The 22234-nt window shown below is 44.3% G+C and overlaps 1 protein-coding gene across 3 annotated transcripts in view; it reads left to right on the top strand.

The window, feature by feature from the left end:
* The window catches only part of Pstk (Phosphoseryl tRNA kinase), a 39409-nt gene that overhangs the window by 5907 nt on the left and 11268 nt on the right, over nt 1-22234 (top strand). For 2 of the 3 annotated variants that reach the window (XR_016290181.1, XM_089578942.1), the window contains exons 4-5: nt 12385-12542; nt 17249-17428. Coding sequence is in view for 1 of the 3 variants with exons in the window: in XM_089578942.1 (XP_089435068.1) it covers nt 12385-12542; nt 17249-17418 (328 nt within the window). In the remaining 2 variants the exon portion in view is untranslated. Of the gene's footprint in view, nt 1-12384; nt 12543-17232; nt 17429-22234 lie in introns of all 3 variants that reach the window. The other variant, XR_016290182.1, reaches the window with a different exon arrangement.

The raw sequence follows: 22234 nt of genomic DNA, 5'->3' as shown, positions 1-22234 counted from the left end.
GCGCGGGTAGACAAGGGCATCACACTTCGGTTTATCTTCCATCTAAGTAGCTGCATTAAAATAGTCAATCTCAGCCTGGAACAGAGATAAAGAAGGTTCGCTGATGCACTCGCTGCCAAGTTTCTGTATGTGGTAGGCTTCTAGGCTTATCCGTGCTGTCCTGTCTTTACTTTTGCCAAGAACCTTTGTCTCCTCAAACCGGGCCACGCATGCTCCACACTTACTTACATGTGCAACAAGATGCTTGTATTTATCGCTTTTATTTTCTAAATTTAGGGCGTGTTCCCCTAGACGGTCGTTGACACAACGTCCAGTTTGGCCTACATAAAACTTTCCACAAGACAGGGGAATGGAATAAACCACTCCAGTGGAACACCTTACAAACGGCTTCTGATGCTTTTTCAGGCACTCGCGCTTTTTTGCACTGCAAATGCGCGGACAGAGCTTTCCCAACTTGTTGGGAGCCGAGAACAAAACTGGTACTCCATGCCTGCCAGCAACTTTTTTGAGGTTGTGCGAGATTTTGTGGAGGTAGGGCACAACTTCTGGCCTAGGGGCTTTTTGAAGAGCATCAGCCGTTTTTTGTCTCGTTCCACGTTTGAACTTCTGAAGGATGGCCTCAGAGACTGCTGTCAGAACCGACCAGGGAAACCCTGCAGCCACAAGCCGGCTTATCTGATAATTAAAGCTCTGGAACATCTGATGTGGGCACGATTTTTGGAGAGAAGATTCCAAGCATAGCGACGCTATTCCTCTCTTGATAGTCTTGGAGTGCGCCGAGTCATACGGCAACAACTCCTTCTTTGCTCGTGGGTAATAGCCCCAGCAGACGTGTCCTTCACAGAACGTTAATTTAAGGTCTAAAAACTGTAAAACCGAAACTTCGGGCAGTTCATGGGTAAAAGACAAACCAAGACCGTGTTTATTAAAAGTATCTAAAACATCACCTACGGTAGAGGGGTAGGTGATGGTCTCCTGCTTTGTTAAAAGTACTAAAAAATCATCTACATATCTAAAAACTTTTAAAACTGTCCCCCCCGCCTTGAAATGCTCATCCAGCCGCTTATCTACCTTAGCTAAAAAAATGTCGCAGAGAATAGGGGCTACGCATGACCCTATGCAAATGCCGTTTCGCTGCAAAAAAGGCTGGTCGTTAAAAACAATAAAAGTAGCATTCAAGTAAAACTGCAATAAGGCTAAAAAATTATCTACAGACAATCCTGCTAAGTTCTGGAATGACACGTCGCCGTTTTCCTCAATGCATCCCTTAACAGAAAGTAAAATCTGATCTTTGGGCACGGAATAAAAAAGGTTTTGAATATCTATAGAAAAACCAAAGCCAATATCTTCATTAGACGTGTGATGCCCTTGTCTACCCGCGCATGCGCTCGCGATTTGTTGGCTCTGACTCAACCTTTGTTTTGTTTTTTTGTCATTTTTTCTCACGATCCTTCGGCCTATAAAAGGTGTGGCTTTCACCGAATAAATTCAGTTGACAGTTAGCGCTTGTGTGTGTGTTTCCTCTCTTTTTTGTCCGTGTCTTTGTTTGCGCTATAATATTTCTAATTCAATATGAACTACCAACTCGCCCAACAGGAAGTTTTAATTGAAAACAGCTGAAGGTATTTTATGAAGACTAGCTAAAACCTCATGCTCTTTCAAGAGAGGCTTTTTCAATAATAGTTGCCAATTGTAAACTTCTTTTCTCTCTACTGTGGATACAGGTCAAAAATGTTATGCAAATACCCCTCAAACGAAACCCTCCTGCCAGTGGTACCAGCTGGTCATGATGTCAGGGTTAATCCCATTTCACGGAGGGACTTGCCAGTTGCCTGCACTTTCACGCTAGAGGATTAACCGCTTGTCGTGGGAACCGGTCGATGCCAATGGCTAGAAGGCCTCCTTTGAGGGCGTTAACTGCTATATTCTTGAGTTTTACCTGACTGTAGTCATTCAGGGTCTAGCTTAACTCAAGATGACTTCAAAAAAGTACCTGTTCATACTTTTAAATGTTCACCATAATTTTATGAAGATGCTTGCCTGTGCTCAGGCTAATCTACATGCCAGACGTCAGATGCATTGAAAAAAAGTTTTCACTGAGCATTCGCAAGAGCAGGCAAGTCTAGTGTTGAAGCAGAAATGCTATGAACATGGATAATCATATAGAGGCCTCCATATTTGTCGCCGGATTTTTAAAAATTCCTGTGCACAAACTACTGGCCAAATCGGGAACTAACATCACTCACAAGATAGCATATTATGGTCTACGTTCTTTGAGACGTAATTTAACATTGGTACTTGCCCGCTGTTTAAGGTGGGGTTTGTGGTCGCAGCTTGCTGCTTGACTGAACCTCGGTCAAGTTGACGCCCGTTCCCACCACCAGGACATGAGTGCCGTTGAGTGAAGGAGTTGGGTGATGGGAGGAAGATTACGAGAGGGTTTATTTACATTATGTTAATCGTCAGAGCAAACGGGAGAGTCTCTGCCACACTCACAGCTGAGTTATATAGGCCTCTCATTCCCTGAAGTCCCTAGGTAGAGGATGGCCTCATCCAGGAGGGAGTGGCCTGAATGTTCACTTTCGCGCACAACCGGCAATTGGGGAAGATAATGCCTGCTTGCTTGCTGTGGTGTCTCTCCGCACGCGAGCTGACACCAGAAATTGGGCACTTTTGTGTCCAAACTTCAGCCCGTCGTTCTTTTGTTTCCCACACTCTGACACACCAAATCACGTTAATTGAAGCCAGATGAGAACAGGGCCCTTTCCTGGTGGTCCATTACGGCAGGCCTTGGAGCAGTCGTTGTCCAGTAGACAGGAGGTACTCAGAGCCACCCAGGAGAAACGTGTGCTGGCTGTTTCCAAGCAAAACATGCTGATGCTGTTCTTAACACCGTATTTTCTGGAATTAAGGAGAAACTGCTGCCGGCTGCAATTACAGTTTTTGCAGACGTGAGCTAAGCAGCTGATCCGATAGGCTGCTCTGCGCCTGCCGGATGAAGAAGCAAGTCCGGCTCGGTGGGTGGATGAGTCATGCATATGTTTTGAAGGTTACTGTAGCATTTTTGCAGCATTTTAGTCAGAGAAGTGATGGCTCTTCCTTTTGGCATTAATTTTAATGAGGAGACAAAATGGCGTAGTCAAAGAACCGCACAACTTGCCCACCCACTGAGCCAAGCTGTCGCTTGCTTCTGCAACTAGCAGGGGTGCAGCCTGTTGTTTTGGCTGCTCAGCCAGCTCTTCTGAAAAATGTACTTAGGCAACACCAGTTTTTCATCATACGTAGCTTCTTTGTGAATAATTTACTGACCGAAAATTAGGACCTCTAATTTTTGGACATGCTTGATTATTCAGACATTTTCGACTTTTAAAAAGAGATCATAGGGGAGACAACCTGGGCTAGAGGGTGCTGCCTGGCACGTGCGTCTGTGCTCCTTGTGGAGAGACCCAAAAAACTGTAGTGAGGTGTGCAGCTGCGTCATCTGCTCCGTGCAGCATTTCAGTGTTTGTGTGCATGAAGTATGTGTTGTCACCCTTTCCATGCACAACACCACTCCTCTCCACTTGTGCCCTTTCTTTCCAATTCCTTGGCACCGTCGTAGTCCAAAAAAGATAATGAAGAAATGAAAGAAATGAATATTCTTCTTTGTGAAGAAAGGAGAACAGCTTCTCTCGCACATTTCTGCCAATGAACAGAAATCTAGTAGTCATGGGTGGCAACAATTAGTTCCTTTGACTTTGCCAGGGCTGCTTCCAGAAACTTCTGCTATCAAAGAGAGTGTAAGTGGACCCTCTCTAGCACTCACTGTTTTGTGTACACACACGTCAATGGATCGTATACAAGTAAACAATGCACTGTTCCCTTCCCTGAGTAATCGGAATGGGGACTCCACCGCTCCCTTGGCATAGCAGGAGATGGCGCTGGGTTGTCACACATTTGTTGGCCCCCCTCCACCTTGACAACACGAGAGATGCCACCTCAAATTCCCCAGATAGCCAAAAGGTTCCTAACCTTTTACTGGACAAAATGTCTCCTGTGTTCGTCACTCTGCGTTTATTCCATTGGCTTTATTCTTGTAAGTTGTAACTATGTGCTATCTCGCCCAGCTCTGTACTCTACCGTGTCTCTAAATTTGTTTTTAAGTGGAATACTACCTAAAGAAACAGTTTTTGAAGCCCGCTCAGTTAGACTGAGACTTTCTGTATGTAATTATTTAAAATTGGAGACAGTTTTTGCCAAATTTGACAGCTGTGTGTTCACTCTGGTTTTGGTGACCATTGGCTTCAGCCATATATGTCATAACAAGCCCCTCTTTTCCTTCCCTTTGTTTCGTGAGTGTTGGCTTCCATCAGATGTATCATAGCGAACTCCTTTGGTTTTGGTGACCGTTGGCTTCCGTCATGTATGTCATAACGAGCCCCTCTTTTCTCTTCCCTCACCTATTCAGATAGTGTTGTTATTTAAGAAACCTGTCATTTTATAACAACAACACATATTCTGCATGATGTAGCTTTAGAAACACCCTCAGCAATGGCGCTGCGCGGTCATGTTCCTACGTTTCAGAGTTTGTGGGGACCTGCCCCACTCCGTGCCCGTAGGATTTGTTTCCCCACAGTGCTTCCTTTCTGATTGCCTTAACTAACAAGGGAAGGTGCCAGCGTTGCAGTGACACTAGCGCCAACAAACTGCATGATTGTTGCGTGTGCAGTGAGGACAGCTCTTTCTTCAGCTCGTGAACTCGTCATGTGCGGATGTTTCGGCACGGCACTCTGCTCTCCGCCAAGCTCTTAGGAAAGCTTGCTGTCACCGAAACCAAGTCACCAAAACCAAGGAGTGTAGGGGTTGTTTTATTTTTTTTTCTCGTGTTAGTGCCTTTCACAAAGGAGAGCATGTGTATTTTAAGGAGCGAAAAACGACCTTTGAAATAAGGGCCCGCATGCGCACTTTGAAAACTTTGCTGTTCGTTTTTCAGGACTTGAGGCAGGATGCTGGGGTCACGAAATCTAGATTAGTCATTATTTCTCGGTTTCTGGAGCACTGATAAAATTAAGATTCCAATTAGATTCTTTGTAGGCCCAGGAATAAAAAAATATAAATAAAAAAAGAAACCACCCTTGTTTGGTCAAAAGCACTGAATTTGACCAAGAGACAAAGTGTCTTTGTCTCTCTTCTTGTGCACGTGTTCTGCAGCACGTGTGTGTGTCTGCAGAGGTGAACTACGCTGGCTCTGCCGGCAGCTGCCAGCAGGCCCAGCGCTCACGGGGGGTCACATCTCTCCACCAGGGGAGAAATCCAGTGCTTATATCAAGGAGCAAACTCCAGCTTGAGTTTGCTGTTGTGCAGTAGACTGTGTGCACTAGACCCATGCTGTTTGCACAGCGCAGAAAACTGGTTGCTCCGAGGGTCGTGAAAAGGTAGGAAATTTCGGTCGCATCCCAGCTGTTTGCTTGATTTTTGTACCTTGATTTTTGGAGCACCCCTGCCAGTAGCCAAGCCGCCACACGTGTGCAGTGGAACCTCATTAACTCGACCCTCAAGAGGGATTGAAAGTTTGATTGAATAAAGTGGAATTCATTCTGTAAGGAAGTGAGGCCAATATTCTCCGCGGGTTGGCACATTGCGCATGCGTTGTTGCGAGCTTGTACCTTTCTCGGTAATCGTTCGGTGCATGATATTGAACAGTAGTGACAGTTTGCAAAACTCATCTTTTCCGAGTCCTTTCATCCCGAACATGTGAAGAGGCAACAGCGAAGCTTGTGAGAGACGCATGGCTTTAGGAAACTGTGCCTGGAAGAAAATGGCAGTGCTTTTCAAAGAAAGGAGCTTATACACACCAGTTTATCGATTAATTCTAAGTTCGTTTCGACTGAAAGCATTTGGTACCAATTGTTACTTTTGTTTAGCCCCCGTGTTCGTCTGCAACATGCCGATGACAGTACACCTGTCGAACGCCGAACTTCTGAAAGTGGTCGCCACCTGTTCTCTGTGCAGGCGCTGCACCCCGAGATTTTAGGTCACGTGAAGCTTCAGAAGGTGCACAAAACTCTTGACCCCTTCCTCCACCATTTTGGCTGTTAAAGTTGACATGGAGTGGTTCTTTTAGTGAAATCAGGTTTTTTGGACATTTTTGCGGTTTCTTGAGAGTCCAAAAAGTTGATGAATGTCTGTATATGATGTCTCATGTCTCATGATAAAATGAGTGCTCAAGGTCACTTCCTTTCATTGGTGGAAGGAGCATGAGGAAAATCCAATTAGTAATATGGTTTTTGTGTACACTTGCATTGTGCCCAGTTCTCAAAAAAAAAAAAAAAACACCTGCCACTTAGCCCTTTGATTAAAAAAAAAGTAAAACCGAAAGTTAAGGGCCTTGCTTGGATAGCAAGGGTCTGAAATTCATATTGCTATACAGGCCGCATTGAGAAAATTTCGTCGCCCGTGGGCAAGAAGTCAGAAAATAACGAAAAGATTGGTTGGGGAGTCAATCACAATGGCCCCTTTTTTTTTAGTGTGTGGGAAGAGTGTCAACATTGCACGGTGGGAAATAAAAGAAACTACGAAGATAACTGGCCTTGTCAAGAATAGGTTTTTTTTTTATTTGCAGTAATTACCCTTCTATTCAGGCATGCTGCTGGCTCGAGATATGACAACGCTTATCAGCGACAAGGGGACATTATCCAGCATTAGGTCTTGTGCGGAAACGATTCGGATGGTGGCACTGAGGTGTTCATCTATCATCCTTGAATGATAGCATATTTGTTCACCTTCAATAAAGAGAAGAGGTGCTTGCAAAAGTATGTGCTCCCAAACATTGCAGTGGTTCTTGTCGCTTGGTGCTGCAGAGTTGGAAGCATTGTCTTATTCAAAAAAGTGCAAAACTCCGGGACACCTACGTCTTTAAACTTCTGTTGTAATATGGTGCTCGTTTAAAGTTCAGTAAGCTCCATTTGCAACCCGGGCTCAACATTGTCAAAGTGCACAGCAAAGGGTACAGAGAAAGTTGCTAACTGTTTGGAGAGGCTGCGGATGGCTGTCGATTTTCTCTCTGAGGTTAAAAAAAAATCTCTTGAGCACTCTTCCGGGGCTCAGCCATCACGTGTGCATGTGGTATAGGACTTCCTTATGATTGCATTCTTCCTATTGTAACAGAGGTGTGAACTGACGGTAGCTGAGTGCTCTTGAATGAATGAAGTCCAGTGTGCTGAGCACAATGTCCATGACAGATATCATATTCACTGCCCTGCTGCATGGTGCGTCTTGGTGTAAGATGCAGTGCACTGCCACAAACTGTTCAGTGACGCCGATCCCTTTAAGCTTTGTTCACAAATGTCCTACAAGGCCGCTCCTGCTTCTGACCATTGATGGAGCACCGTCGCTTGCCACACACACCATGCGTTCCCACTGCAAGCCGGTGCATTCAACAACTCCTTCAAGCGCTGAAATGATATCTGTTCCTTTAATGGTGCCTTTCATTGGGACAAAGTCTAGTAATTCTTCTGTCACATTGAGATTTTTGTCTATGCCCCGAATGAAGGTGGCACACTGGCGTTAACTGTAATGTCAGTGCTTTCTTCAAAGGCTTCGAAGTCCTGACTTCACATTAAGGCATTTTAAATGTTGTGGCCTGTCTCAATAATTCTCTCCGCAACAGTATTGAGTGAAAGGCTTATCTTTTCGAATTTCTTTTTTGTGCTGGGACAGATAGTGCCTGCGGCTTCAAGCAAGCAGTTTTTCACAAATAACCCATTGTTGAAATGTAACTGCATATTGGAAAATAATGAACCTTGCTCTCACTGTTTATTCCTCTGTTTTGGCAGGCTTTTGGGAAAATTCTTGCTGTTTCCGAGTGACACCTTCAGTTAATCCACTTTGTCGTCATGCATCTTTCCAGTTAATGCACCGTACTTGTCATGATGACAGGACACGAAGTGCCGTCGCACGTTTTACTCTTTCGGTACAGATATAGTGCAATGGCAGATTAAACACATCACCTTGTCCTGTGACTCAGTGAAGAAATACGACTATTCCCATTTGGGTTGAAAACACCACTTTTCATCTTCAACTTTTTGTTTGTTGTAGCTTTTGACAGCAACATTCCAATGCTGAACTTTCACTGCAAAAAGCCTGTGTTCTTACTGCCACAAAAGCTGTAGAAAATATTGAAATAGATGTGACAGAAGTCAAGCAGAAGTTAAAGCATGCTATCGCCGAATGGCATTTGGTAAGGTTACAAACCTTACTATAGCTTCCCAAATGTCACAAAGGGTGAAACAGCAAAAGCTGTCCCCAAAAATGGGTATAATATGTGGTATGTGCATTTCAATGTCTCCAAGTGACAAGTCTGCTATGAGGCATGCAACAAGTACTAAGAGGACCACTCCTTAATTCAGACTGTATGCCTTTGTAAGAATACTTGCATGGCACTGTGATTGTCGGTACCCACTGAATGCGCTGGAGGAGACAAGCAAAGGTGGCGGCCAGCTTAAAGGGGGCACCGTGATGCTTTCCTCAGTACCGATTAATATCATTGAATAGATTCATCATTCGTTCCAGAGACCAGTGCAAAAGGAATTATGGAAATCGGAGCATGCAAAAGAAAGTTATTCCACTTTGAAAATTCAAAATAAAAAGGTCAGACGAAAACGTGTTTCACTCACTCATTTCACTCACCCAGTACTGAGATCGGGCGCTACCAATCAGAACCGCGCCTACGCACGCAGCGGAAGCTTGCGTGCACTTGTTGCCAGTTTGATGGCGTTGTCCCCCCATGTACGCGGTGCCGTAGAGACAAGGAAGCTCACGACATTTCTTTGTTGGTAGGATTGAAATGCTGTTGGCCCCCTCCCCTCCGTTCCCTTTTTCCCAGCCTCGCCTCCCGTCTCCTGTCCGGACTTTCTCTTCACATTTTTGAGCAAGGTGTGTCAACTGGCTTTATTTTTTTTCGTTGCCTTCTTGCTGTGGTTTGAACCAACGTTACAGGTTTGAACAGCGCTCGCCCCCACGAAGGTTTGAAGCGGAATGGAAAGTGTCACCCCCAGCGTTATTCTTATTAGTTTTTGTTTGCTTTCACTGCTTTCTTCCAGTTTTTGTGGCATACGGAAAGCTTTTCAGTACTCAGAGATGTAATATTTTGAACCCTTTCGCGAGTATAAAGAAAACATTCAAACTGGACTCCCAACCAGGATGCCACCTCATTTCCGCTGCCGAAAATAGCCGCTGTCTTGCGACACCATCAGCTCGAAACGAGCATTTCTGGAGAAGATAAACATATTAAATACTACGATTTCGATGATCTGTTCGGGCGTACTGGTATCACAATGTCCCTTACTCTGCATACAAAGAATAAAGACCTCATGCTTTATCTATGTCGCAGGGCCTCTTTAATTTTGACTACATTCTGCGTACCTTAACACTCATCTGGAATTCCTTGATCTCCAATTGCTAAAAATTGCTAGATGATAATCTTCACCAGCTAAATGTGCAGCCTTTCATACTTGTAACCTTTCTCACCTTGGTTGTCCTGGTATTTCGAGCCGGAATTTACGTAAGGGCAAGAGTAGGGTTTCAAGGAATGAGGGAGGTTTTCATAGGGTTGCTGGCAGTCGGGAACTTCATGGCTTGAGAGGGGAGAGATAAATGGTAGATGGGCATGCTTTTCCTCCTTTCAGTAAAGAGGTGAGAACTTAACAAGGGCTGCAGGCACCACTCCCCCCCAAACCATGTGGCTCTTCCGGCCTACTTACATAGGCATGCTTTGTGTGTAGTCCGAGGTGTGCCCTTAGCGTCTTCAGATCTTTCATTAGTTGCTTGTAGTTGTCCGTGTCAACTTCGAAATGTGATTTCACCGAATGAGCATAACAGCATTGTTGCTGTAGTGCCCCCAGAGATGGGAAATGGCTCAATTTACAGAATACGCAGGAAATGGAAGGCAGCAGGCCTTTGTCCCCGTGCCATGGGGAGGGGGTTCATTGTTCATTTAGGGTTTGGAGGAGTGAAAGAGAGGCAGAGAGAGAGGGTTGTCCAGTGTCTCGCCCCTTGTGCGCTCTTGAAGGAAACTGACATCAGTCTGAAGATAATGCAGATTAAGGGGCGCATGCCTCTTTTCCTTTCCTCAAAGAATGAGTGCCATCTGCGGGCGTAACTTGTTAGCCGATTTCAGTTGGAAAACAAGTCTGGTGGTGAAGCTGACTCGTGAAGCTGGCACGAGCTTTCGGAATAAAAGATGAAACTTGGAGGGCTGGTGGGCCACAGGCCACAGTTCTGTGGGCCGCGTGTTTGAGACCCCTGATGTGTATAGGATACCTAATAAAATTGATTATCTGTGAGGTATGCACTTGGAGGCTAATGGAAAAGCTTGGATTTAGATTTAAAAGAGTGCATTAGGCAATGAAACAAAACTGCGGATACAGCCCTGAGTTTGGGTAAATTTTTTTTAAACTTCGAAGTTTTTAAGAAAGCTGTATATAGCTTTCCTTTGTAGCCATATGGCTGCGTTTCGGTGTATGCTACGCTCTCTTAATCTGCCTTTTTCACAACATGTGGTGTCCTCTATGGAATGGTGAAAACTGGCTAAAAACAAACAAATGTAGGAGAGACAGGTGCGATCCGGTTCTATGAGGTGCATACTGTGCTTTCAAAATGGAAAGTGTGTGCTTGACAGCTGCCACCATCTGGCATTTGTGCCTGTCATTAACTTTAACTGCGCGTGCGTAGTAGGAGCTGACGGTTTGTTTTTAACTAGTGGAGCTGGAGAAAAAGAGGTATGCATGTGCAGAGTGGCAGTGTGAAAAAGGCGGATTGGGCATAACATGATGAGGGGTGTTCATGTTTCGCTTCTGGACTTTAACCTTTTTATTACTCAATGGAATTTCTGTGAAAGCTTGAAATGTACCCTTTTCCAGAAGCACATCACTTTTCAAACAAGTAGAGTCCCCACCAGCTGTTAGCACTTTCATTACCAGTGCACTAGTTAATGCATGTTGTCATCAAAGAGTGAGGGTGGCTGTTTTGCCTTACCTGACTTACAGCCAGCAAATCACAGCTTCGCACCTCTGGTTGTTTCTCAAGATGAAGGAACACCACACGTGAAGGGTATGTGCTTGGTGTCTGATGAATGGGTTAGTAATACAGTGTGCCGTCAGGGTCGTCAACAGCTTGTCCCCCGTCAGCCATTCCTCTTAGATGGCATGCAGAAGCTAATGGACTGGTGGCAGAAGTGCAACGCTGCTGGTGTGGACTGTATTGAACATTGCTTTTCTCCTGAGGAAGAGGTCACTCAAAACTTTTAGTTGAATGGAATGTCTTTTGATTCCATCTCATAATAAAACTCTCAGCATAGGAGGCAAGACTTAACACCCCCTGTAGGAGACAGAAAGAAAGCAGTGTTAATTTGAGTAGAAGTGAAAGTTTATGATCTTCTGGCTGTAATTTAGAAAAGGAAGTAAAGTTCATCAGGGCACGTTATGTGCAGAACCAATTACTGGGGGACTCTTAGCACTACAAAATGGAGATGAAGTGACGGGAAGTGTCATTAATGGCAGTAGAAGCCCAGATTAGGTGAGTTTAGAAAGTTTCTTGGGGTAGGGTGACGCTGGCGTAACACAGGAGTAATTGGAGACTATTGGAATAAGTCGTTGAACACTTGAACCCTTGCTGCTGCTGATTATGGTGCCATGAAGCTTCCTACTCTGGAGGAACACATTAGATATGTTTACCGTAGCGCATACTGCTACTGCTTACTGCCTACTGTGCCCCACCACTGCACATGTGCAGATCGCTCTGAGGGTGCCAGATGGCACCACGTTCCCGTCAACAGTGCGCCCGCCTGCTGTGTCAGTACCAATCGGCGTGTGCTCGGCTGCGGGGCACGGCACGCGGTAAGCGGTAGCGGTACGCGCAATATTAAAAAGTATCTATTACCTGTGCATGGGACAGCTGTAGCCTGTCGAAAGAAACCACAAGTGGCATAATTTTCTCTGTCATTGCTTTTTTATAGAAGTAGTTAAAGGTATTTTTTATGCGTTAGCAAAGCACACGAAAGCAGGAGTGTGCGTTTTTGGCGTCCTATGCCTGTTATGTCAATGTTAGTTTGTTGTACAATAAGGAAGAATTGGGCATTCACGAGTGCATTGTAATAAGGATAATAAAGATGGATATATGTACTGCATGAGTCTTTACACCTTGTCTGTGTACTGGTAAATGTAAGAGGAGGAAAAAGAGCTAAGGAACAAATATTTGGTTGCTTGGGTGGAAGGTGTTTCATGGCTTAGTTAACATTTTTTTTATTGGAGTGTTTATTGCCTTGCGCAGTTTTTGTATTGGAAGGACTGGTGCCAGGTTTCATTGGCCTTAATAAAAGCAGCCGTTGTCTCTCCACTACCTATGCAGAGAGAAAGTGATGGCCATTTTAGAGGCTGCGTCAAGGCAACCATGGTCCCCTGTGGTCACAAGCCCCATCAGAGAACCGGTTCCTGCCAGTCAGATTCACATATGGGACCTAGAGCTTCGTGCAATTGTGTCCAAATTCATAAGGCAGGCACAAGGAGGTAAGGCATTGAATACTTCTTTTGACATTTATATTAATGGTGTTCAGTGCATTGACCCTAGCACAAGATGCTTAATGTAGTCAGCATCAAATGGAATGCAAACAGGAGAGTTGAAATGTGCAAAGGAAAACCAGATTTTTTTTTAGGGAGGCGAATACTCGTGTACTTTACTTTTGCTTCTCTGGTGTGAAGACCATGGCTTTGAAGTGTTAATTGACCCTGCCTATATTTCTTCTCCAGCAGGTAATTTTTCTGTGTCTTTGGGCTTGTGTCTCAGTCATTCTGTTCGCATTTCCTTTGACACTGATGTTACACAGTGAGATCAGTTCCTGTTTCTGACTTTGTGCATTAAGCATTAGTAGTCCAGGCTTCAAATCATCATCTGTGTTTTCGCGACGACTGTGTGCATTTAGAGTTTTGTTCCCTCCTCGATCGTTTTCTGAAAGCAGACGGGAGAAAATATTTACTCCTTAGACCAAGGAGGCTTGAGGGTGAGGCAGCTTCTCGACATCTGTGGGTGGCCGAAGAGAGGATTCTGTGGAAACGAGGCAGACAGCATTTTCTTCCTTTAGTTTGCACCATAGTTAGGCAGACTGACTCATGAGCCGACTCACTGTAGCTCACATTCAGATCGCGACTTCTTGAGTCGTGAGTCCAAGCTGTGACTCAGATAAGGGTTTTTGTTTCTGCAACAGTTGGGTGCGCTTAGTTTTTTTTTTCCTCCTTGTATGCTGACAGGAGAGGGGAGGAATGATTTACTATTGCAACCAAGAACACTTGAGGACTACCGTGTGTGAGGACTACCGTCTGTGGGCTACCGAAGAAGAGAATTGCGTGGAAGCGAGGCAGACAGCGTTTTGTCCCTTCCCCTTTGCTACTTTAAATAGGTGTGATAACGAGCCGCGTAGGGATGCCCATGTTTGTCTTGAGTTGGAACAAGTGAGTGAGACGAAATGAGTCGTAAGTCAGAATGAGTGAGTCCAGATGAGTTGTGTCCGCCGGCCCAATCGCCGAGGCGGAGCTTCCTGATCCGCCGGTGCTATGTGGCCGTAGTAGCTGCCTGACTCTGAACCTAAATGAGTTTGAGTGAGGCCGGGCTTTTGTGAGTCTGAGTTCGAGTGAGCCCACAGATTGACCAAACTTTTTTGAGGGAGCCTGAGTGAGCACTCATGATTTTGTTGAGGTATGGTTCATGCAGGTGGGGTAATGAGCCACATGGGGATGTGTTACGTGTTGGAAGCTTTTACCTTGCCAAGGCACAGGAGGCGGGGGTCCTCTGACACACATCTTTTGCATGGCTTGAACCTATAGTATGCAGCACATTCCCATGCTTATGTGAGTCATGCATTGAAATGAGTTATTGAGCCCAAATGGCTCGTGAGATGAGATGAGTGAGTTAGCCCAAATTAGTGAGTGAGCCCAAGTGAGTCGGGGGTCAAAATGGGTGAGTGAGCCCTGATGAGTGTGAGTCAGTAAATGTGGTTGACCCGAATGACTTGTGAATCTGAGTGAGCCCAAGTGAATTGTAAGCCTAGGTGGGCTTGAGTTCATCAGTTTGAGTGAGCCCGGGCCCTTGCGAGTGCGAGTTTGAGTGATCCCATAATGTGATAGCGTTAAAGGCCCTGTTACATAGAAAATCCGGCGTTGCCGTTTCCGGTGTTGTGAGTGAAAAATTGCAGGAATGGCTTTAGCAGATGGTCTCCAGAGAGCAACCTAGGAGGCAGATGGGCCACCTAGGTCACGTCACCTTGCAGCGTCACAACCTGAACACTGGATAGTGAGAAAACTGCCCACCATTGCAGGTGGCAGCTAAATTATTGACAGTTGAATTAATGAGAGTCTGTATTCTGGAAGTATCCACTAAATGGACGTATCTAAATTGCTTAAAGGGACTGTGAAACAACATTAACACGACAGCATTTAGTAGCTCGTGTCTCAGAAAATCCAGCGTAGTCAGCATCGTTGACCGTGAGTGAAAAATCCACACAAAAATCCCCTGAGAAGCAGCCTAGGAGGCAGATGGGCTACCTATGTCACGTGACCGTGCGGTGTCATCACAACCTGCCCACCGGATTGTGTGAAAGCTGCCCACCGTGACAGGTGGCAGTTAAATTAATGATTGGTCGCTCGGGAAGAGCATCCTTGGTCACACAAGGCACCTGCCATAGCAGGGTAGTGGCGCATCGCTTAACCGCTGCGCAAGTGCGCTAAGAGTGGTATGAGGACTCCCAGGACTCTATATGTGGACTCTATAACTGTCGAAAATGACCCATTTTGCATATATGGGAATTAACCCATTATGCTATTGTGTCATACCCTTAAGATGGAGCTTAAGTGTCCGTTCCAATTTTTTTACTGATGTTAAGAAAAGAGGACGAGTAATGGGTATTCCATCACTCGTCACACCACCACAACAATTTTTGAAGAGGGCTGTGACAGGCTGGTTGGCCCTTCTTGACTCAAAAGCAGGGAACAGTACAAAGAAACGGAACAAGTAAGGAGACGACAGAGAACTGTGCTGGCTAACAGTCAAATGATCTTATCGCTACAGGCTGGGCAGCACATATACAGGAAACACAGCGAGCACAAAAACTCAAAAGCAAAGTGTGATGTAGCCTCCAGTTTTTTCACATGTCGCTGACTAAGGGGGTGAAGCCACAAAATTTCGAACAGATGATATTATTTGTTTCATGGGTGTGAGGAGATGCCTTCTAACAAGCTTCAGTTGCAGGCATTGAGTGAAGCGTAATTTGATATGATTTTGAATGTTGTCCGATATTTCCACTCGCATCGAGTGATGTAAAGGTGTATTTGCCCCAGTTACACTCTAAACATGAAAGGTGTAAAAAAGTGAGCAAGCTGTCCTGTAGCACACTTCCTTTACGGAACAGGGTTTGTTGCCCAAGCCCTGGGGTAGATTTCCATCACTAAAAATAAGGAGTACTTAAGGTTGGTAATGGAAAGAAATTCCCTCTTCAAAACATGCAAAGTTTAGCAGGTACGAAGTTTTTAACAGAGATTTCAACCTCTTCTATTTGCTAACGTCGAGACCCCCGGTGGTGCGTTTATAAGCCTCTACCCATTGCTAACTGCATCAGGTTACTATGCTTTGCAATGGGAATAGACCTCCGTTTCAGAGAATAAGCATTCCGCATATTTAGTGATCGAGATCTGCTCCGGAACTTGGACAGCATACCCTGCCCCTAACAGGGAGTGTGGTAGAGGACAGCTTACTTCGTTTTTGTCCCATATGGGCTTATTCGTGTTTTAGAGTGTATTGTGCCATCACCGAGCCCAGTGGTTGTTCACAGGAACAACCAGTGCTTGCTAGCGACACTGACATCGTCAGTAATGTGGTAATTCAGGTTGTCTGGTCGACTGTGATGTCAAGGCTTCTGCGCTCGCACCAACTGAGACCGAAACTGCCGGTACAAAGTCGTTTGTAATTAATTAGTAATGCTGTGCATGAATGACTGACGCACTTGTTAACGTGCGTATGAATATTTTACACCTGAAATGAGTCTAGCAATCATCTCTTTAAATATGGCGATGATGGTGGTGCTGAAAAAAGCCTCACATTCTTTGCAGTGATCACAGTGAATAACTAAGTGGTTTTGGCATGACTTGTTTCTTATGTCGCTTGCGTGCCTGTCTCAGCAGTGTAAAATTGACCGCGTAATAGCAAACTCGGATAAATATAGCAACATCAACAAGCTTCTGGCGTGTCTTCCCGCAGCATTTCATTCATTCTTTGGGGTTTGCCCTCCTGCACAGTCCTCCTAGTTTATACCGGGTGGAAAAATGCAGTCTCATGCCCAATTTGTTCGCAGTGTTCTGATCTTCTTTGGATTGTGCGAAAATTTGTGCACATATTTTAAAGAATTTTACTCTGCCTGCAAACAAAACTGCAAGCATAGTAGCAAAGTGTATGCATAACTGTTGTATATGTTTTGTTAAGCCAGAGTAAAATCCTATTGGAGCGTTTCACTCAAAGTATTAACATGTTTGATTGTGATTTGAATTTTTAAACCATCCTGCTGTTAAAAGTGTCTTCTGTTTTATGATTTTTACACGTTTTTGAGCTGTTTGAAGCGTGCTATAAAAGAGTAGAGATACCAAATATTTGGATGCATATTTTTTCTTTGGAGTGATGCTTTGGAGAAGGGTATACATGAGTCCCAACATGGAATTCACCTATGGCAGCTGAATAATTTATAATTGAATTATTTTTCTCGTGCTGTTTAGGTTTCGGTTTCAAAAGCCGAAAGGTGGCTGTGATGCACAAGATGCGTTTTGGTCACCTAATGCATGCAAAAAATTTGTAATAGCCGCTTCTTTATTTTTGTCATTCCAACTCTTGAGCAGGCTTGCATAAGAGTTAGTGTGAATTAAAACAAAGAAAGCAGTGACCATACTAGGGTTCTTGTGCCCCTCACTTGACCTGAACGAATCTTGTACATCGCAGCTATCGTTTTTCTGCTGAAACCGAAACCGGAACAGCCTGTGGGAAAAAAATTCAATCATAATTTATTTACCGCTTGTTGGCACAGTCCATGTGGCTTTCCATGTTTCCTAATATGCTGCACATCATTCTAAAGGAAGAAAAAGCAGCTGTAATTTGGTGTCTCGACTCCTTTAATGTCTTTCAGCAACTCCTTTGTTCGTGTAGCCCCCTTCCTGAATGCAGCAGTGCTTGCCTTTTTCAGAAAAATCCTCCAAGTCCCAGGTTCATTCATGGTCTGTCAAGGTGCAGAAGGCCCGCCAGGATGTGTTAGCTTATTTAAGAGGCCTGGATTTTGCTAGTGAAAGGAAAGAGATGAATCTGGAAAAACTTATGCAAGCACATCTAGGTTCCAGCACTGAAGATGGCAGCTGATGATACCAAGGTTTGTCATTGTATATCGTTTTAGATGCATATAATGTTAATTGGAGCAAAGTTTTCTGTGGCTTTCAATGAAAACGATCCAGTCACTGAATGTATAGATTAGCAAATGTATCACCGCAGCTTGCCTTGCATTTATATTTTATTTGCATGCAGCAAAGTTTAGGGCTAGATTTAAGATGTAAACTGGCCTTGAGGGGTGACTGTTCAAGTGCTTTGGTACTTCTAGGGGCTGCACATCTAAAATTTAGTTGAAAGGCATGCATGTTGCCAGTTGTCATGTACAGCTCGTGACGCTTTTGAAGATAAGCTTCGTAAATCTTGCCGAAAGTTGGCTCTAAGGATAATTTTCACTCAGATGCTGCAGCTTTTCTAGCATATTACTACTCTGTTTTGTGCTACATAGGTGCACATGCAAGAGCTGTTTTACTTCGCAACATGCTTGTTACCATTGGATCTTATCCTCTGCTAAGACTTAGCTGGCATTTCAACTGCCAACCAGTTGGGAAAAAGGTTAGACATTGATGGTTCTAATGAGAAAAAAAATTACTATCAGACGCATTACAATTCAGGGTGCTTCATGTGACATTGCTACATCTCTTAGATATTAAAAAGGCATTTTACACAGTCTGTGATACCATCTTGTTGCAGAAATTTGAAAGCTATGGTTTTGTAGAGAGCTCACATAAATTCTTTCATAGCTACTTATCTTCACGGAAACAAAGGGCAGTTATTATTGATTTCATGTCAGATATTAAAAATATATCCTGCGGTGTACCACAGGGCTCTGTTATGGGTTTCGTATTGTTTTCACTCCACAGGCGCTTCACTCTTCACAGTTAGTAATGTATGCAGGTGATGCCGTCCTAATATTTGCCGGTGAATCTCTTCCTGTAATTCAGACAACAGTAATGAGTGAACTGAAAATCCTCTCTCCGTGGTTCTTTGAAAATCGCTTAACCTTTAATGTGGCTGAAAATAAGTACAGTGGAGACCACTTATAACATAACCGCTTATAGTGAGGGACCAGATATAATACGGCTTTTGGTGGCCACCGGTCAGCCTCCCATAGGGCTCAATGTAGTCATTCCACTTAATATGCGGTCACGTGAAGCTAAATACCGTTCTAATGCGGTTTTCAAAGCTGCTTGGTGACCACGCGGAACAGCAAGTGTGCTTTCCTGTGTTGCACTGGTGGCTTTTGAGGTGCACGGCCGCCTACTCCGCAAAATAAACAAAACAAAAAAATATGCGGTGATCGATAATCAGTCCGACGGAAATGCGAGAGCATGAACCGATTCCATGGTGGCTGACACTCCGCTGCTTAGGTTACGCTTTTTCAATTTCGCTTTGTAATTAGCACATAGACTGCTTTCACCGGTCGAAGGCACTACTTTAAGCATGTTGTCTTGCATAATCGCCCACCTGATTATGCTGCCACTTCTTGAAGGAACAGCAGTCATCTTGTTGTTGGCACCACGCGTCCGTCTATTTTTCACCCACTCTACGATGAAATCGCTTGTATTGCACTCCTCCGTGGTCGTGCTGCGTGTGGTATACTCAAACTAATCTAAGCGGGCAGCGGGCTTAGTGAGCTGCTTTTTGTTCAGTGATAAATAGACTAGTTTTTAGCAGGAAGCTACCCATATGGCATTTATTTTGACGTCAAAAAACAAATGTTTTCGTTATAGTGTGGTACTGTTTATAGTGCAAATAGTCGCGGCCCCCGCGACATACGTTATAAGTGGTCTACACTGTATGCCATTTTTCACTCTAGGTACAAGACAACCAACAATTTAATGACACTTACTCTACGTAGCTCGTTAATACAACCAGTCTCGTCTTTCAATTACTTGGGAGTTATTTTTGATTTCCATTTACACTGGAAAGAACAAATTAACAACGTATGCAAAAAATTTACTTTCGGATGCAACATGCTCATTAAGGCAAGATATTATTTTCCGTACGATGTATTACGCTCCCTATACTACTCTTTCTGTCATTCACATATCAGTTACTGTTGTGAATCTTGGGGCCAAACATATAAAACCTGCTTGTCACCTTTATTTTGTCTCCTAAAACGGGCATTGAACATGATGAGATCTGATTCATATCACTCTAGGAGCAGTATTTTTGATGCTAATCATGTACTGTCGTTCCCATCCTTGTGCAACTATAAAATCTCGCTCTTGATAAACAACATAATAAACACTAGCTCTCCCCTTCCATTGGGCCTTTTTGTCCTACCTTCCCATAAAACAAGACAAGCATCCAATTGTAAATTTAACCTTCCTAAATGGAGCAATGTTATGTGGTGAATGCCGGATAGAGTTTAATGGCGCAAAAATGTGGAACGAATTGCCGATCGAGGTAAAAGAAGCCAGAAATTTTAAAATGACTTCTAAACCGCATTACAAGTCGAATCAAATTTTGCCTGAAACTCTTGTTTTGTGAATTCTTGACACTTCATTTTTTTGGTGTTTGGTTTTGGTATTTGTTTTTCTTTGCATTCTGTATATTCTTTTCTTATTTTTGTATTTCTTAGTGTATTGTATTCTTTGTAGTTTTCTTGCAGTTTCCTATCTTATTCTTGGTTTTTTGTTGCGTTTATTTTGTAAGCCTGTACTGTTGTGTACATAATGATTAACTCTTTAGTTTCCGCGCTCTACGACTGAACTAGAAGTCATTTTTGTACTGGACCAGCTGCTAGCCTTCGTAGCTATCGGTCCAAACAGTGTCTGTGCATATCTGCTGTTATCCCAATAAAGTTCTTATTTAAAAAAAAAAAAGGTTTATAGAAGAGGAAGATTCAAAATTTGTGTTGATTATTGTTTAGTGCACATTGCTACATCTCCAATTCCTTTATCAACTAATGTATATCAGTTAGGACAATAGTTCTGAGCAGCTGTGTATACCATGTGTTCTGTATTTACCTGTCCGGGTTGTAAAAAATTCTATTGTGTAAACATTGGCATATTTGGGCTCAGTCACCAACCACAAGGTAGCCTTATGACAGTCAGCGTTTTTCAACGAATAATCAAACATTGGAACTTGCCTATATCGTCCGGGGTTGGTGAAAAACTGCAGTCTGCTGCAGCAGAGTTTTCGTTGCGGCGAGCGGAGCTGCCGGTTTGAGTGGCTGCACCATCAGGGGAACTGCGAGACTCAGCCCAGCTCTGGCAGGGACATTTGTTGCCTCTGAGTGCTCCAGATGGTGCAGCCTCTCAAATCGGCTGCTCCGCTTCCTGCAGCGAAAAATCTACCACAGCCGACTACAGCTTTTCACCGATTCTGGACAATCCAGGCAAGTTGCGATGTTAGATTATTTGCCAAAAAATGCAGACTATCATAAGCTAACTTGTGGTCGGTGGTTGAGCCCAGATAGGCTAAAGCCCGACCCACATGGAGCGATTTTCTCACGAAAAACCTGCGAATGGCCGTTCGCCGCCGACCAAGCCGTGCTAGATACGTTCGTCTGGTGGTCAGCCGCTCACCAGAAGCGGCGAATGCGAGCTGTCAGCATGGATCAATGAGGGCGCTCTGCTCTCGCATCTAGCTTCCGCCAGCCGCTTTTGATTCTACAAACCAACCACAATCAACATGGCGTCCAAATTTGCATGCACTGAGTATTAAGGCGCGTTCACACTTGCCCAAAAATCCGGGGAGCGAAGCGGATTTGGCCGCTTTTGACGCCGACCGGGATGGAAAGCGGCGCGGCGAGGTCGATCAGTCCACACCGATTTCCACCGCGTGGGGACAGCTGTTTCTGCCTTTTTCAGTGCGTTCACTGGCCGTAAATGGAGCACCGGTCTTTCGCTTCGTCTCACCTTGCCCATATGAAAACGTATAAGTGATAAATTTGCTTTATTTTTTTATTTTATTTAGAGTGACGATTCTCCCACTTCTAGGCTTAAGAGGAGAGTCAGTTTGTTTACAATAATGGTTCCCGTCCTGTGAACCAGATGGCACCAGTATAGGCTGAGTTTGTTTTTGCGTCTCTGCTAGCATACGCTGAACTAAAAGTGGGAATGCACCTGCGTTTAGCGTACGTAAGCATACATACGCTTATGGTATGTAGACAGCGTAAATTTATGTTCTTTTCTCACTGTATCTGTGTACGCCGCAAGTGGTGGCATGGTGTAGAAAAGTGAGAAACAGCAGCGGCACGGCAGTTCTGCCTCGCCCGGGCGTCGACAGATGAGAACAGGTACTAGTTTTTGCAGCGAACGAATCCGCTTCGGCCACCATATTTTTGGACAAGTGTGAACGCGCCCTTACTCTGCCTATTCTAGCCTACGGTCTGTTGATAAAATTGAAACAAATCTAAATAATAATTTGTTTCCTTTGCCGTCCTCTAATAAACAATGGCTTTAGAGCAGGGTGTCGAACCGGTATTTTTTCGGGTTCGGTTCGGGTTCGGGTTCACGCCTTTCGGGTTCAGTTCCGGGTTCGGCTCCAGAGAGCCATTCCGTTCCGGTTCGAACCGGTTCGGACCATCTCGAACCGGTTCAAACGGGTTCAAACGGGTTCAGGACAAAAAAAATTAGAACGCAGGTGGGTTTCAGTGATATGCGTTTTCTTTTTTCTTGCACATCGCTATACAAAAAAAATGCAAAGATTTGTTTACGAGAACATAAAACTGAGCAAGTTGGTAACGGTAGCTTAAGCAGCGCAGTAAACAGGACAAACGGAAGTCTGGAGACGACACAGACGCTGACTAACAACTGGTTATTACATTCTCGGAAAAGTATATGAAGGCGCAGGACACAGTCAACAATCCAAAAAACAGAAGTGCAAAGATTAAAACTAA

This window comes from Amblyomma mixtum, chromosome 3 (assembly GCF_055824585.1).
Source record: "Amblyomma mixtum isolate Tamu chromosome 3, ASM5582458v1, whole genome shotgun sequence".
Taxonomy (NCBI): domain Eukaryota; kingdom Metazoa; phylum Arthropoda; class Arachnida; order Ixodida; family Ixodidae; genus Amblyomma; species Amblyomma mixtum.
The sequence above is the reverse complement of the archived record's forward strand: the minus strand, read 5'-3'. Positions and strand labels throughout refer to the sequence as shown.